The sequence below is a fragment of the Ursus americanus genome, chromosome 5 (assembly GCF_024610735.1).
Source record: "Ursus americanus isolate L20-20 chromosome 5, mUrsAme1.1.p, whole genome shotgun sequence".
Classification (NCBI taxonomy): domain Eukaryota; kingdom Metazoa; phylum Chordata; class Mammalia; order Carnivora; family Ursidae; genus Ursus; species Ursus americanus.
In genome coordinates this window covers 26,046,473-26,064,891 of record NC_142131.1, presented here as the reverse complement: position 1 = coordinate 26,064,891, position 18,419 = coordinate 26,046,473, and the positions used below count along the sequence as shown (strand labels likewise).

The following is an 18,419-nucleotide window of genomic DNA, read 5'->3' as shown; positions in this document are numbered from 1 at the left end:
AAGATAAATTCCTAATTATCAAAATTTCCTCCAACATTTCTGATCTTATTCTCTACTCCCTTCTAGAAAATCAACAGGTAGACATATTTCACAGTATCTGTCATAGCAGAGAAGAATCAAACAGATTTGTTTGGAGATCATCCTTTTATTTGCTGCCATCAGGCCTCAAAGATGAACTATAGTAATACCCATAAACACATGAGAAACTACTGTGTATATTTATTTTCTAAAGCTAATTATCTTAACTATATTTTAAAATCTTGTTATTTAAAAATTTTTAAAAATACAAATATAGAAAAAAATAAATTATGGAATTTTATGAAATATTATAAAGCAAACACATGGTTATTATAAAGTTACCATCACCATGGTCAGGCAAAATAGAATTTTGCCAATTATCTCAAAAGCCCTTTCCATGAGTCCCATTCCCAATCATAACCTCTTTCCACTTCCCATAAATAACCATTATCCTAACTTGTATAATTGTAATAATTTCCTTCTGTTTTTTATACCTTTGTCATCCAAAAGTGCATCTGTATACACTATCAACTGTTGATTTCCAAATGTATCATGAGTTTACATATAGAATTGTGTATAGATGCTAAATATTTAAGTTAATATGTTTTAAAATATAAATGCAAGAAGATCAACGTTTTACTCATCTCTTACTATCTTACTTATCTCTCTCTCTTTTTTTTTTTTTTTTTTTGCTTTTTCTCACAGTAAGTATGAACAGGGTGATTTTTTTGAAGGAAAGGATATTAACTGTTGAAGGAAAGGATATCTATAACCATTTGGCAAATAAAATAGTAAAGTGACAAAAATCCATAATCTAGAAGCAATGGTCAGAAAACAAAATTAACCCAAAAGCTATAAATGTTTCTGGGATAATAATTATATAAAAAAAAAGATTTTATTAAAAAGTATACAATGGGGGCGCCTGGGTGACTCAGTCAGTTAAGCGTTTGCCTTGTACTCAGGTCATGATCTCAGGGTCCTAGGATTGAGTCCTGTGTCTGGCTCCCTGCTCAGCCAAGAGTCTGCTTCTCCCTCTTCCTCTGCCCCTCCCCATAGCTTACACTCACACGCTCTCTCTCTCTCTCAAATAATTAAATCTTTTAAAAAATAAATAAAAAATAAAAAGTACACAATGGCTAAAAGTTACATCTATTCAGTTTATAGATCTCCTCCTTAATAGGTACACATACAAAAAACAAATGTCTCTCATAAGAGATGCTAAATGCCTGCAGCCTATAAACACAGGACCACCTCAAATATAAATTTTATTTTACTAAGTTTTTTATTTTCTATTTCCAAAAGAGATACTGTAATTCACTGAAAGGTAAATTTTAATCTATTTTAAAGTAAATTTCCTGAATATAAAATTAATGTTAATGAAAGATATTTGGAAAATAAAGAAATATATAGTGACCAAAAAGGTCATGCATAATTCCAACATTAAAAGGTAATCACTGTTAACATTTTAGCCTATTTTTCAATTAAAAAGATTATTCATTATTTACCTCATCATGCCTCTATCATTTCTTCAAAAAAAAAGTCTACATTTCATTATCCATTCAATCTTATACATAAACAAAGACTATAAAATAACAAGAGTACTTTTTTAAACATATGGGAATTTTATATGCAAGTATTTTTTTATTCTAAAGATGAAACTATTGAAGAAAATATTTTTCAGAATGCTCCCTTGAGAGCTACCTTAAAATTCAGTCGGTATACATACTGATTACTATTATAGAAATGGTTCCATCATGAACTCTAATATAGAAATATAACATTCTGGATTTTACCACAATCTTGTTATTTTTTCCTGTTTCCCATTTTCTTCCCTGAGTCGTTCAAACTTTTATATCTACACATCAAACATGAATTATGTTGATAATTTTCAGAAACTGTCACAATTAAGAAGTCAGGAAATCCTACTCATGAAAATTATCAAAAAATGTATTTCTAAAAATCCAATTATAACATGAAATTATGTAAGTCAAACCCTTTCACAAACCTCCATTTAAAAGAAAATTTTGGAGATATATTACCACTGAAAATAAACTGGCTTAAAGGTATAATAAAAATGCTACCTAAAAATAAATCAAATTTCTTAAAACTAATACTTAAGATAAAGTTATAAACCACATGATAAAGCATGTGCTAATATCCATAATGGACTATAAAATCCAAATAATTTTTTCTAAACAACAATATCTTAGGACCAAATTACATGCTAAGGGATTATTCTTCCTTGAAAAGCTATTCTAATTTCACTCATATCTCTAGCTCATTTTTTAAAAACCTGAAATATTTAAGTGGGTTTCTAAAGCTAATAAATGTGAATACTCTCTGAAATATTGAAATTGCCTTATGAATGCAACATGTATATGACGAATATGATGAGGCTCTGAAAATGACGATGATTTATCCAGTGGTTCCAAGAGATCTACACTAGTTCAGTATTCCCTATAAGATCTCCATGGTAAACAGCCGGGTGCATCTTTCTGTACAATGGAATCATAAAGAAGTATTTATACAATTAATTTCCTAAAATGTTGATTCACAAATATTATGGTCCTTTGGAGTAGAACACTGGCACTATGTAATGCCACCTAGTCGTCAAAATTAGTGTTTAAAAAACGTTTCCCAAGACTAGGAGGCCAAACCTCGGCATGTCTTTTTGGTATAAGATATAGATAAGATGGAGTATCCCATTCTAGCCAAATTCCTTATAATCTTCATGGTTGGGTTTCTGCCCTACTTTCCGCCATCACCCAAGAGTAAAAATGGAAAACAAGATTGTCCAGATAAATCCTGTATCCTGGGCCCTGCTTCATCTGACTTTTCTCTACTTTTTCTTTACATGCCTCACATTACCCCCAAGAGCTATTATTGTTTACTGCATAGCAAGCTTTATGAATATAATCAATATCAGATGAGGCAAGCATGAGCAGTCACTTCACTCAGCTTAGCCCAAGGTTAAAGTACTACACAGTGCCTCCAGATGCCCAAGACTTTTACTTCTCTTCTGTCTGCACACTTTTACTTGTGCTACTTTTGGGGCTGTATTGTCCTGGCTATTTCTACTCTTTAGTCTAAGGCTGAAGTATGTCCTTTGGAAGAACAAGGTCTTTTTTTCCCTTTTGAGCCCTGGTTCTGGTTTTTAAGGCTATTCACACAGAATGATGTTTCCCTTCTACCAACCTGGTTAAGTTTTAGATAGTTACTATCAAATAACCTCAGGTTCAAGCCCCATTTCCACTTCCTCCAAACTAAGGACACTGGATTTCCCTCCTCCCAAACTCAAGCTGTCCTTCCTTTATGCCCAATTCTGCATTTCCCAGCCCCTTCACAATACCATCTTATATGCAATTTTTCCCCTAAAAAATCTTGGTTTTTTCCCTCCTTTTTTCTACAACTCTACTTCCTCATACCATCAACTTTCTAAAATCACATTTGTAGATCTTCTAACAAAATGCTCAGTATACATCACCTAGCCAGGGACAGTCCACTGTCCTTAAGAATTAAAAAAAAATTTTTTTAATTTTAATACAATTTTCATTTTTACACAGAATCTTTTTGCTCTCTTGTGTTTCCTTTAATTCACAATAAATTTTATTTGTAGAAATGAATTCAGTGTAACAGATATATTTAGCTTTATGATGTGTAATCAAAAGGTACAAAAAAGAAAACTATAATATCATGATATATTTTTTCAATCTTATGCGAAAAAGAGAAACTTATCATTTACAGAATTCTTATGACTCCTTTAGAGGAATAAGGAATTATTATTTAATTTCTATAAATCTGAAATTTTACAAATCAGGAATGTTTAAAGATTTAAAAAAAAAAAACCTTTAATAACTTGGCCTTAGGATTAATCTCTTATCCTAAGCTTTCAACAAGACTTAAACACTCATTTGTATTTCACTTTTAAAGTTATAACCCTATTTCTCAAGAAAAAAAAAACCAATTTCTTAAAACCAAAAGAAAAGAATAGATGGTCCAATGCATTTTTCAAGAGCAGCAGTTAAAAAGAAAACTGATAATATAACTTAGTAAAATTATACATTAACTCACATAATCATGGAAGGCTTTTGCTTCACTTGAATGTTCACATGTTTCCCGTCTTTCTGGAGCTGCACAGTAGAGATCCCAAAATACACTAAAAAAGTAATTATGGTAACATTAAGAAAATCATATAACATCAGATGAGAGATCACAATTCCAAAAACAGAAGACATGTATTATTCTTTATATGAAATGTGTTTTCTTCTTCAAGACAAATATTTCTTTGAAAGATTTAAATTCAGGCAAGGTTCTTCCTGCAATAATAGGGTATAATCTAGCTTTTTCAGAAATGCTAAGATTTTTTCTAAAAGGATAAAATAGTTTTTAAAAATTTTAAACTGTCATTCTTAATTGTCTGTTTACATCACTTAAACACATGATTGAAATAATTATAATATTTTCACAACTTTCCCATGAAGACAAAAATAGTAAATATTATCCTAATTTAACCATTAAGGAATAAAGTGGTTCATTATTTTTTTCAAGATAATTTTGTTGTCCAACTACCAGACCAATATCCAGACCATTAAATCACATTGTTCAAACAAATATATGTTCTTAAAACATCCTTTTGTTTGCTCTTGCAATTACCAAAATAGGTTAGTAATTTTGAAAATTCAAAAAGTCCATGCTCTCTCTTTTTTCCCTTCTATTCAAGAACAATGGGGATAAGCAAGGTGGAACTGATTGGAAAAAATAATTACACCGCTTACAAAACTTATGTCTCTGATCATCCTTCCATCTATAAAATTAACAATGAGCATAAGCAAATGATTAAAAAATCAGGAAAACAAATGTCTAGAAATACTGGCAACAAACAAAGGCAATTACACTGATAACAGAAAACTTTTTTTAGTATACATTTTTCATTCTAAAAAAATTGGAAAGTAGACTAAATCAAGTAGTTAAAAGCACAGGTTTTGGAACAGGATATATCTCAGACAAAGCCAGCCCTGCCAATTAATTACTAGCTCAAGTTACTTAAACAGATCAGAAACACAATCCTCCTCTCTATAAAATGGGGTTGTTGAGAAAATTAAATTATATAACATAAACAGAGCATCTGACATAGAGAGTAAGCATACTACCAATAATATAATCAACACTAAGATTAGCTTGCATAAAAGCTTAATATGCATACATATTGTTAGGTCAGGTCATTGTACCAAGGGCACAGGTAACAATGGTACAACAAAACCTCGGTAAACTATGGGATGCCTGGGTGGCTCAGTGGGCTAAGCGTCTGCCTTTGGCTCAGGTCGAGATCCCAGAGTCCTGGGATCGAGCCCCGCATCGGGCTCCCTGCTCAGCAGCGAGTCTGCTTCTCCCTCTCCCTCTGCTGCTCCCCCTACTTGTGCTCTCCTGCTTGCTCTCTATCAAGTATATAAATAAAAATCTTAAAAACAAAAACAAAAACCTCAGTGAATTAAACCTGGCCTCTTTGGTTTGACCCTTAAAGACTCAGTCTGAATCTCCCTCTCCCCAGTAAAGTGAAAACATTCTGTAGGCCTTATGACACAAGTAGTTCAGTAAAATAAGATTATCTTCAAAGGTGAAAAATATGAATGATTGAATATTGGCATTTAATTTCCTTTTAAGTTTCTGTAATAAGCAAGGAAAATAAAGAAAACAACAAAGAAAAATAATACGAGTAAACTTCAATTCTTTCAGGAGAAGGAAATCAATTAAAAGTTGTACTTGGGCTTCCTATGTCCCTTTTTGGACTTAAGAATTACAGATATACAAAGATACAGCTAAAAGTTTTCTACCTGCATCAAGTGGGTTATGAATTATAGTATATTGCAATTATTCTATTTTCATGTTCTTCAGGAACTTCAAAGCTCTTAAAACCAAAATTTTTTAATGGTAGTCTTTAAATTGTACTAAGTTTAATCAGAGAATATTATGTGCAGTATTATAACAAACACCTTAATATCTCTTCTTATTCACTAATTTCCTAACAAATGTTGTAAGATCCTTCTTGAAAATTATTACATTATTACTTTTAAAATGCTGTCTTACAAAGTGGACCGGGAGAAAACTATTAATTTATTATTAGACTATAGCCTAAAAGTTATTAAATAACTATAAATAAATGATTATACATAGATATATAATTAAATTAAGTATTTATCCTGGAACAGTAATGTTATTCTATTTCTATTTTTTGGTTTCCCTTTATGGATAATTGGAGGTCAAAAGTTTACAAGATCAAGATGAGGGATAATAAAACAATTTACTAAAATGGGATAACTAAAATGGGATAACTTCATATATGGTATATTTCTGACAATTCTACATTACTTATGCATGATCTCCTTGAATAAAGATAAAGAAATATACCCTTTGAAGACATTTCCCAAAGGGAGAAATACACAGTTTTACAATAATAGTTACAGACATTAATACTCCACTCTTAATACTGAATAAAACAACCAGACAGAAGATAAACAAGGAAACGGGGATTAAACAACACAATAAACTAACTAGATTTAATAGATATATGCAGAACACTCCACCCAGCAACAAGTATAGACCTTTTTCTCAAGTGTAATTGAAGCATTTTCCAGGATAGGCCATAAGTTAGAGCATACATTAAGTCTCAGTTGATTTGGAAAGATAGGTGTCATACAAAATATCTTCTCTCACCACAATGGGATGAAGTTAGAGATGAATAACAGAGGGAAAACTAAAAAAGTCACAAATTTGTGAAATTAGCACAAATTCCCAATGGATCAAAAAAGAATCACAAGGGAAATTAAAAAATACTTAGAGATGACATGAAAACACAAATACGAAAACTTATGGGACATAGCAAAAGCAACACTAGGGGGAAATTTAAAGCTATAAATATATTTAAAAAACAAGATAAATCTTACATCAACAACCTAACTTTAAAACTTAAGGAACTAGAAAAGAACAAATTAAACCCAAAGTTAGTAGAAGGAGATAATAAAGATTAGAACAGAGATCAATGAAATAGAGAAAAGGAAAACAACAGAGAAAATTAATAAAACCAAAAGTTGGTTCTTCGAAAAGATCAATAAACTTGAAAAACCTTTAGAGCTAAATGAACTAAAAAGAGAGAGAGAGAGAAAGAAGACTGAAATTACTAAAGACTCCACCAAAAAAATGTTAGAACCAAAGAAATGGATTCAGTAAAGTTGCTGGATATAAAATCAATATACAAAAATGAGTTGTGTTTCTATAAACTAACAATGAACTAGCAAAAAGAAAAATTAAGAAAACAATTCCACTTACAAGTGCATCAAAAAGAGTAAATACTTAGGAATTGATTTAACCATCTGATCGAGCATTTCCATTTCTGGGTTTATACCCAAAAGAATTGAAAATCTCAAGAGATATTCATATACCCAGGTTCATAGCAGCATTATTCACAATAGTTAAAACATGGAAGTAATCCCAGTGTCCATGGATGGATAAGACAATGCAGTATGTAAGTGCAGTGGAAAATTATTCAGCCTTTAAAAGGAAGGAAATTCTAACATATGCTACAACATGGATTAACCATGAGGACATTATGCTAAGTGAAATAAGCTAGTCTCTAAAAGACAAATACTATATGATTCTACTTATACAAGTACTCAAAAATCATGAAGAAAGAAAACAGAGTAATGGTTGACAGTGGCTGGAAGGGCAGGGAATAGGGAGTTATTGTTTAATGGATATAGAGTTTCAGTTTTACAAGAGTTACGGAGATGGATGGTGGTGATGGTTGCACATTATGAATGTATTTAATAACACTGAAATATACACTTAAAAATAGTTAAGATGGTGAATTTTATGTCTGCATCAAGTGGGTTATGAATTTTATGTCTTGTGCATTTTGCCACAATTTGAAAAAAATTGAGGAAAAAAAAAAATTACCCCTGGCCAGCCCTGTTCTAGGTACCATTTTACAGTGACTAAAACAAATGTTGATTCTTTTCTGTGTATTCATAATCTCAAAGACCATACAGGTAAGGTAGCCACCAGAAAGCTATGAGATACTAATAATAAAGAATACTCATCATAAAAATAAGGCAAATTTTCAATTTAAAAAATCCTACTCATTAGGAGAGTTTCATAATTAAGTCAAAAATAATCTGAAATATATTAAAAAATTCAAAGTATAAAAATTAAAAAATTTATTTTTAGTGCTATGATATTCATGTTAAACACATTTCATCTATTTTATAAGTATCTGTATGTTTTTACCCAAGATGTGATCACAGAGAGGAAAAATAATTCAAAAGTTTATCTTTTCGTAGAAAATCCAAACTATGTTTTGCACTAGTTATTTGACTCATACAGTATATTGGAACTGCTACAATACCATCCTAATATTTGAAAAAAAAATAGTTATATCATAACAACAACAACAAAGCTGCACTATGACCAAAACATGAGTTCACATTCTGCAATTAATCCATGCTTGGCTTTGCAGGAGAGTAGACAAATCACTTAGCTAATTTAGAAAATAACAAGGTTAAAGACCTCTATAAACCCTTGATAAATTAAAATTTTAAACTATTATTTTCTTCTAATATTTTAAGTATATATTAATGCATAATCTATGCAATATGCTACGTCATATCCTGCATAAGAAAAAAATATATATCTAATCCATGGCATGTATGTGACTATGGATCCAAAACTAGTGATGAGTTAAATTCAAAATTTCAACTCAATTTCCTAAAGCATCTAAATACAACTCTATGTAGAAGTTCATCTCATATATTATTAAGACTCGGCAGGGGTGCCTGGGTGACTCAGCCATTAAGCATCTGCCTTCAGCTCAGGTCAGGATCCCAGGGTCCTGGGACTGAGCCCCGCATCGGGCTCCCTGCTCCGTGGGAAGCCTGCTTCTCCCTCTCACACTCCCCTTGCCTGTGTTCCCTCTCTCGCTGTCTCTTTCTATCAGATACATAAATAAAATCTTTAAAAAAGAAAAAGAAAAAAAGGACTAAGCAAATGCTTTTGGCTGATACTATGATGACATGACATTTATCATATGAAAATGTGGACCTATGTCTTAGAGGAGAAATTAGGCTTTTTAAGTAGGTAAGATTCATAGCAATACTTAATTTGCTCTTAGCTGGAGGAATTTCATTTGACTTCTTTATTAAGCTTTTTTGATGACCCACTGAACTTGTTCCCTGATTCCCATGAGGGCCAAGGGCAGAAAATTCTGGAATTCCACAGATAACGGACTTCCTCTCTGTACAAGTGGAAATGCTAGTGGCTAAGGAGCTTCTCATTTGCTCTCACCTCTACACCTATTAAGCTTGCTATCAAAGTATTATCCTTGAAACGTGGTGGATTTATCATCATGAGTAATGGTTTAGATTTACACAGTCTCTTTGTTCCTAAGCAGAAAGATGTGAAAAATATGTATTTCACAAATAAAATAGTTGGAGGGGTCCCTGGGTGGCTCAGTCAGTTAAGCATCCGACTCTTGATTTTAGCTCAGGTCATGATCTCAGGGTCTTGAGATCGAGTCCCGCACGGGGCTCCATGCTCTTAGCTCAGAGTCTGCTTGTCCCTTTCCCTCTGCTCCCCCCCCGACTTGCTCTCTCTTTCTCTCTCTCAAATAAATTAATTTAATTTAATTTAATTTAAACAAATTTAATTTAAACTAAACATGGGAATCAAAACCTGCAAAGTATTAAAATCTTTGTTCTTGTGCCATTTATTAACATTTTCCCCACGTAAATCTAAGGAAAACACAAGATTTCCAAGTTGAGGATTTGCATCCAAACACTGCTTTTCTTCTACAATATGAGTGAGAATGATTTCACTGGCTGTCAATATCTCTAGGGAATAAGGAAAGCAAAATGGTTGTCAGAAAAGTCTAAAAGGGTGAATAAATATTCCAGAGGTGTCCAGAGATGGGATGCTAACATAATTATATAACCTTAAGCCACTGGCCACATTCAGGACTGTGTGAAAATAAAAATTTTAAAAAGAAGAAAAAAAGAAAAAACACAGGGAGACAAGCTATGTTACTATAATTTCGAATCGTTAATAGCTAAAGAAGTTATTTCTCTTTGGCCCAAAAAAATATTTTCAATGACTCTTACCCATAATCTATACTGAAGGAAACTACCTATTCATAACACTAAGGAGGATTTTACATAAAAATGTACATGTACTTGCTCATGATCTTAAAACTTCCAAATACATGTACTTGTCTTATCCCTTAACGTTATTTAATAATTTATAAAATATAAGCATTACATTTTGTCCCACTATCATAAAATTCTCATAATACTCTTGGATTCATGATAAATTCACATTTTAAAGTATCATTAAAATAGCTTATGAGCTCCCAATATTCACAGCAGCATTGTCCACAATAGGTAAATTGTGGAAGGAGCCGAGATGCCCTTTAACAGACGAATGGATTAAGAAGATGTGGTCCATATATACAATGGAATATTACTCAGCCATCAGAAAGAACGATTACCCAACATTTGCAGCAACATGGACGGGACTAGAGGAGATTATGCTAAGTGAAATAAGTCAAGCAGAGAAAGACGATTATCATATGGTTTCACTCATTTATGGAACATAAGAAATAGCAGGGAGATCAGTAGGAGAAGGAAGGGAAGAATGAAGGGGGGGTAAACAGAAGGGGGAATGAACCATGAGAGACTATGGACTCTGGGAAACAAACTGAGGGCTTCAGAGGGGAGGGAGGTGGGGGATTGGGATAGGCCGATGATGGGTATTAAGGAGGGCACATATTGCATGGTGCACTGGGTGTTATATGCAAACAATGAATCATGGAACACTACATCAAAAACTAAGGATGTACTACTGTATGGTGACTAACATAACATAATAAAAAATTTTTTTAAAATAGCTTATGTGCTAAATTCAAGCATCATATACTAAGCATCATATATTCAGCATTTAATCCTCCCATTATTATGCCTGTTTGATCGAGGAGGGAGCTGAAGCTTAAAGAGTTTAAATAATTTGCCTAGGGGACACAATTGGTTAGTAGCAGAGCTGGGCTTGAACTTTTTATTCTTTCATTATTTTACCTCTATTGTGAGTATGGTATTAAGAGTTCTCATTTCAGGGGCGCCTGGGTGGCACAGCGGTTAAGCGTCTGCCTTCAGCTCAGGGCGTGATCCCGGCGTTGTGGGATCGAGCCCCACATCAGGCTCCTCCGCTATGAGCCTGCTTCTTCCTCTCCCACTCCCCCTGCTTGTGTTCCCTCTCTCGCTGGCTGTCTCTATCTCTGTCGAATAAATAAATAAAATCTTAAAAAAAAAAAAAAAAGAGTTCTCATTTCAAGATGGCGCATGCTGATTATGGGCAAGTTTATGCAGCTCTGGCAGTCCAAGCAGCATCGGCTGTTGTAAGTGTAGTAGACACCTGTCCTAGATAAGACAGCAAACACTTTGTTATCCTACCTTTGACCCTCATATTCCAACTCATTTCCTGAGTATCCTATGGCAAGCACCCCCTCACCCCTTATGCACCTGCCAGTGATGCATGAATGCCTCAATATAGACCAGACTCAGAAGAGACAACTTTTCTGAGTCCCATTTATATCTACTGTCTAGAATTAGCCACTCAGGATGTTCAAAAGGGAACTGTAATTAATGTCTTATTAATAGTGGGCCACTAAATTCTGCTCTGTATTGAAGAAATATCATCTGTTATTGAGATGAGCACTGGTTACAAGTCAGGAAATTTCAACTCTAATTCTAAATCTGACCTTGAGAAAGTAGGTTTTTTTCATTAGTTTCTTTGTGTAAAAAGAGAGAATATGTTATATATTTTACAAGCTTTGTACAGATAAAAGAGATGGTATATGCAAAAAGACTTTTTTTTTTCTTTTAAAAAAGTATTTTCTTTTAAAATACTTTTAAAAGAAAAATAAAGATACTCTAAAAAATTCTCATAACTAATATGGCAAGGAAAAAAGAAGCCTTCCTATTAATGGAGAAAATTTGCCTCAGCTTCCTCTCTAATCCTTCATACTTAGTGGAAAATTCCATGTTATTTACAATGTCTGCTCACCACCAAATTTTTCTATTTTTTCCTTCTTTTCCTTCTCTTCCAGACACATTTTGATTTTTCTTTATAACTTAACCATCTCTATTCTTTGTTTTCTCTCTCGCTAACATTTGCATTGTCTTATACTGCTGTTTAACTTTTTTTTAAGTTTTTATTTAAATTCCAGTTAGTTAACATACAGTGTAATATTAGTTTCAGGTGCACAATATAGTGATTTAACACTTCCATACATCACCTGGTGCTCAACATAAGTGCATTCCTTAATCCCCATCACCTATTTAACCCATTCCCCCCACCCTATTTTAACTTAATTCAAATAAATAGTTATGCAATGCCTATTATAGGCAAGACATACAAGGTGAGTAAGAACCAGTCTTCCAATAATAACTATTATACCATTTTAGTGAGCCAGTTGACTAATTCACTGCTATTGTTTCCGCATGGGTATTTGGTTATTCTTAGCTATACCTGATGTCATCCATTAGACTCTAAAATCATTAGAGTGCTGGTGTACTGTAAGATTTGACTTCCCATTCCCGGTGAAAGAAACTGAATTCTCATGATAATCTTCGTTATTAGTTTATTTTCTCTGCAGCGTCACATATATTTAATTTCAGGATATAAGTACATGGGCCCAAAGTTATTTCAAAAGCTGTTCTACATATAAAATTAAGTAAGAATAAAGCATAATTTCTGCCATTAAAACATTAAATGGGAAGATTTTAAGACGTGTTTATTTTTAAATTACCCAAATTGAAAAGGACATTAATTTCAGGAGAAAGAAGTTTCTCGGCATTTCTATTTCTGAAATTCATGGAAGCATTGGGAACTTTCATTCAAGAAAACAAACAGGAAATACATTTTCAAAGGGAATTTGATATGGGTAAAGGTAACGAGCATGGGAGGCATGGGAAATACTATAGCACTGGGCAGGGTGCAAACTGGGAAAGAAAAAAAGAAATGATAAAGGAAATCACATTAGAAACAAGGAAAAACTTCCAGAAAATAAAATCACACACTTTCCTCTATCCATACTAAAGGGAGAGACTCCCCCCTCCTCTCCAAGGCCTCCACCTCTCAATTTCCCTACACTTTCTCTGTACTTTCGGACATGTTTATTTCTCTCTCATACATCTTCAACCTCCCCATTCTTTTCATCCCAATCTATATACATGCTCAATTTTATTCTATTTTATTCTATTTTAAAAAGAAAAATGCGGGGTGCCTGGGTGGCTCAGTTGGTTAAGCGTCTGCCCTCGGCTTAGCTCATGATCCCAGAGTCCTGGGATCAAGTCCCGCATTGGGCTCCCTGCTCAGCGGGAGTCTGCTTCTCCCTCTCCTCCGCTCCCAGCTCCTGTGCTCTCTTTCTCTGTCAAATAAATATATGAACAAGAAAGAAAGAAAAGAAAGAAAAGAAAGAAAGAAAGATAGAAAGATGTTAGGTCCTGTTCTCTTGTTAATCCTGAAACTACTCCATGTAGCACCACACACTTCAGCTACTCCTAGTAACTCTTGAGGTGGAAAAATGAATTAGAGCAGCCTTCTAAATCTCACTTTCACCCCTCCACCAAAACTCATCCTCAGGACCAGCAAAGTTCACCTTCCCTCTCAATTCAGGAAAATCTCTGGGTCCTTTTACTTACAGTTGCTGCAGAATTTAATTTCTACATTAAATATCCTACCTGGTTCCCATACATTATTCTCTCCTGATTACTCTTCTTCCTCTCCAATTATTTTCCTTTGAGGCTGCTCTTCATCCACCCAGGCTGAAATGTTGCCTTTCCTCGGGATTCCAACCCCAGGCCCTGCTCTTACTTGTTACATTGGGCAGCTGAGTCTATAAACACTCTTTTCCAATGGTATGGTCTGTGTTAATAACTTCCGAACCATTGTGGACCTGTCTTAGAGGTACAGACCCAGATCTCTGACCTGTATTAGGGCATCTCTATCTGAATGTCACTGAGGCATCTCAAAATTTAACCTGTCCAAGATAAATTATGGTCTTTTCCCCAAAGCTTGTTGCTCTTTCAATGACATCACTGTTCATCCCAAATCTAAAACCTAGAAAACTCCTCCTTCACATCCCAACTATTCTACTTACTGTTTATGATCACCATTCAACAGGACAATTACACTTGCCTTGTAACTAGACGCTATCACTGTTCTCAACCCTCTTCAGTCCATCTCTATGTTGATGCCAAGTGAATGCCTAAAAGCACAAACCTAATCATGTCAAGTACAGTGTTTAAAATCTTCGTGCTTTAATCCAAAACCCTTGATGTACTTCAGGACTTCATAATTCGGCCCCTGCCTTTGTCTTTATCCTTATATTCTATCACTTCATAGTACTGCACCTACAGTTCACCTGATCCAAGCTACCAGTCATTTCTTAGATTCATGATCATTCCTTCTGAGACTTCATACTATTCCTTGACCAAAATATCCTTCTTTCACTCAACTTCCAGCTCAGCTCAGACTCATTTTTTCTATAAAGCCTTTCCTAAATCCCACAAGCTGAAATAAGCATTCCTCCTGAATTGCTATTAAAACTAGTATATACCTCAGTTATAATACTATTACTATTAATTGTTTATCTTTCCATACTTATTTCCTTGAGGGTGGCATAGTTTTACATTTTGTAAATATTTGATGAAGAAGCTTAAACATTCTAATATTCTATAAAAAACAGAAGTGAGAAGAAGTCACAAAATTGCAACTGGTCCATCCAAAAGGGACCTTGTGTTTGACCAAATGAGCAAGCAGTAAGCTCTAGAAAAATACACATTATCCTATCCATCTGGACCTTAACAACATTAACAGTTTCCCAGGTTAAAAAAAAAAAAGTAACCATTATTATAATCCTGAATCCCTAACCTAGACCACATATGATAAAGCAAAGCTCTAAAGAGTTAAGGATTAAAAATGTCAGGCATCTCAAGATGTCCGTTCTTCCCAACTTGATTTATAGATTCCATGCAATCCCAATCAAAATCCCAATAAATTTTTTTGTGGATATCAACAACTGATTCTAAAGTTTATATGGAGAAGGAAAAGACCCAGAATAGTCAACACAATATTAAAGAAGAAGAACAAAGTTGCAGGGCTGATAACCATCCAATGTTAAGACTTATTTTTTTTTTAAGATTTTATTTATTTATTTGACAGAGAGAGTGAGAGCACAAGCAGGGGAAGCAGCAGGCAGAGGGAGAGGGAGAGAGAGATGCAGGCTCCCTGCTAGGCGGAGAGCCCAATGTGGGGCTTGATACCAGGGCCCTGGGATCATAACCTGAGCTGAAGGCAGACGCTTAACCGACTGAGCCACTCAGGTGCCCCCAACTTTAAGACTTATTATAAAACTATAGTAATTAAGACAGTGTGGTTTTGGTGAAAAAATAAACCATGCAACAGTAGAACAAAATAGAGAGCCAGAAAAGACCCACATATATAGTCAATCAATCTTTGACAAAGGAGCAAAGGCAATGCAAGAGAGCAAAGACAGTCTCTTCCATAAATGGTACCAGAACAACCAGACATCTACATGCAAAAACATGAATCCAGACAAAGACCTTACATTGACCACAAAACTTAAAACACATGGATGTTCATATCAGCTTTTTTCATAACTGCCAAAACTTGGAAGCAACAAAAATGTCCTTCAGTAGGTGAATGTATAAATAAACCATGGTATATCCAGACAGTGGAATAGAATTCAGCACTAAAAAGAAATGAGCTGCCAAGCCATGAAAAGACATGGAGAAACTTTAAATGCATATTGCTAAGTGAAAGAAGTCAATATGAAAAGGCTACATACTGTATGATTACAAGTAAATGATTCTGGAAAAGGCAAAACTATGGAGACAGTAAAAGGATCAGTGGTTGCCAGTAGTGGGACGTAAGAGTGGGATAGATAAAAAGGCAGAGCACAGAGGATTTTTAGGGCAGTGAAAATACTCTGTATGATGCTATATTGATGGACCATGTCATTATACATTTGTTCAAACCCAAAGAATGTACAACACCAAGAATAAACTGTAATGTAAACTATGGACTTTGGGTAATTACGAATGTGTCAGTGTATGTTCATCAACTATAACAAATGTCGCACTCTGATGGGGGATGCTAACGTGGAGGAGGTATGCCTATTTGGGGGCAGAAGGTATATTTCTGTACCTTCCCCTTAACTGTGTTGTGAATCTACCAAAAACTGCTCTAAGAAAAAAAGTTCTAACAAAAAAAAAAAAAAGAAAGAAAGAAAGAGAAAGAAAGAAAGAAAGAAAACCAAAGGGACCTCTGAAACAGTTAACAACAACAACAAAAGGTCAAGCATCTGCTGGATTTAAGGTCCACAGTCATGGCTGGCTATACACAATGATCAGGAAAGCTTAGGATCTGGGTAGTTTTCTGAAGGAGAGGATCCATAGACTTTCATCAGTTCTCAGAGGAGCCCATAATCTCAAAATCATTAAGAACCACTTATTTACATAGATGGAGTAGGCACCTTAAAGGGTTTACTAGTAGTTTCAGGGGAGAAAATTTTAAAAACTGAGAATACTGTACCCATATATTTTATAGGTGCTACATTTAAACTGAATAGACTATAAAATATGTAGATGTCCATTATTTACCATCTCTTTGATATCTCCAACTAGGTACAAATTAAAATTAGTTAAAATACCAAAGCCACAGAGGAAGAGCTCCCCTGAATCTTAGAGCCATAGAAAAAGGAAGAACAATGGCAGACTTAAGAGCTATACCTTCTGATAGTTAAAACTGAAAAAGCTAAAGTATTCAGTGAGGTACTATCAACTATCGACAGTATGAAAATAGGTTAAATTCATAAGAAATGGAGCAAAAGGGAAATCGGTGCAAGAAATAAAATTAATTCTTTAATGGAAAATTTTCAAAATCTTCACTTTGTTAGCCCACTAATCCAATAGGGACAGACTCCTGAAATGGTTTCTTAGACTACTTTGCAGACCTAATTGGAAACATACAAAATATAAGGTGTTAACAGGCAAGGAGATTCAATTACATCCGGCAAACAGCTAAATTTTTACAATATAGATCTAGATATCATAAATACATACTATGTAAAATGAAAAACTGACTTTTATAATATGTATTATAACAGCTCAGTCTTAAACCCCAGGAAAACAGCACAATGATAGTGCTCAACTGCAATAAACCGTTGTTCCAAATACAGGAACAGCTCTGAGCCAAAGGACTGCACCTGTTCCTGCCACACATATGTGAGACAAACAAGGGAAACCCACAACCACAACGGATCAAGTGCGGTTCCATTCACCACAAAACCTCTAGTAAGGCATCTTTCCAGGAGGAAGGTTACAAAGATGAGGGCATTAAATAACGTGCCCAGGAAACCATGTGTGTGGCTCAAGAAGAGAGCTTTTATTTTTCTCTGTTAATTAAGATGTTGAGTGATGAATATATAAGGCACTGAACAGAAAATGCTTCTAAGTTGAAGAAATGCAAACAAACACCCTAGCTTGTCCATGCAAACAGCTGAACTGCCACTGCTGTTGCAGAAAAGTCACGTATCTGGACATACTGGTACTACAATGACATTTATAAGCTCTGGTATCAACTGGGCCTTCAATATAGTCTGACGGTCTTATCTGTGTTCCTACACAGTTCGTTTCCTCAATCTATATTGAACTATTTCAGTTTTTCTTCTGGACAATTTCTCACTGTCCTAAAAACTCACGACTACCTCTACCTCCAGTATCCTCAGGTTTAGATGAGATCATGAGGGTCTAAAAGCCAGGAAGAAAGACCTCACCAGAAACAAACCACGCTAGCAGCTTGATCTTGGATGTCCAGCCTCCAGAAATGTGAGAAAAGAAATTTATGTTGTTTAAGCCACATGGTCTATGGTATCTTATTATGGCAGCCTAAGCTGACTAATACAGAATCATACTTACAGTAGGAGATTTCATATACCAAACCCAATTCCAGCTTGACTCAATAGTAGTCTCTTTAAGTTAAAGAACACTAAGGCTGGTTTTGAGTTTGACTTTTTTTTTAAGTGCTACCTTCATAAAATAATTATAGAAAACAAAAACAAACAAACAAACAAATAAATAAGAAGCATGATTATCATAAATAGGTGTAGTGCAGGCCTACTGGAATACATCATCAATCTAATAAAAATGGAATAAAAGATACTTACCACCACCAAGAATGTAAGAATCCTGGTGGTTCCCCCAATGTGATGTTTTTTTCCCATCTTATCTAAAATGAATAAAAGAGATATTAAATATTTTCCTAATAATACCTTTTTC

At 34.3% G+C, this 18,419-nt stretch overlaps 1 protein-coding gene across 9 annotated transcripts in view; it reads right to left on the bottom strand.

The window, feature by feature from the left end:
• SSBP2 (single stranded DNA binding protein 2) overlaps positions 1-18,419 on the bottom strand; it is a 279,994-nt gene that overhangs the window by 174,701 nt on the left and 86,874 nt on the right. For all 9 annotated transcript variants that reach the window (XM_045796354.2, XM_045796355.2, XM_045796360.2 and 6 more), the window contains exons 3-4: positions 18,308-18,369; positions 4,090-4,174 (exon numbers count right to left, since the gene is read on the bottom strand). In XM_045796354.2, the coding sequence (XP_045652310.1) occupies positions 4,090-4,174; positions 18,308-18,369 (147 nt within the window). The remainder of the gene's footprint in view (positions 1-4,089; positions 4,175-18,307; positions 18,370-18,419) is intronic.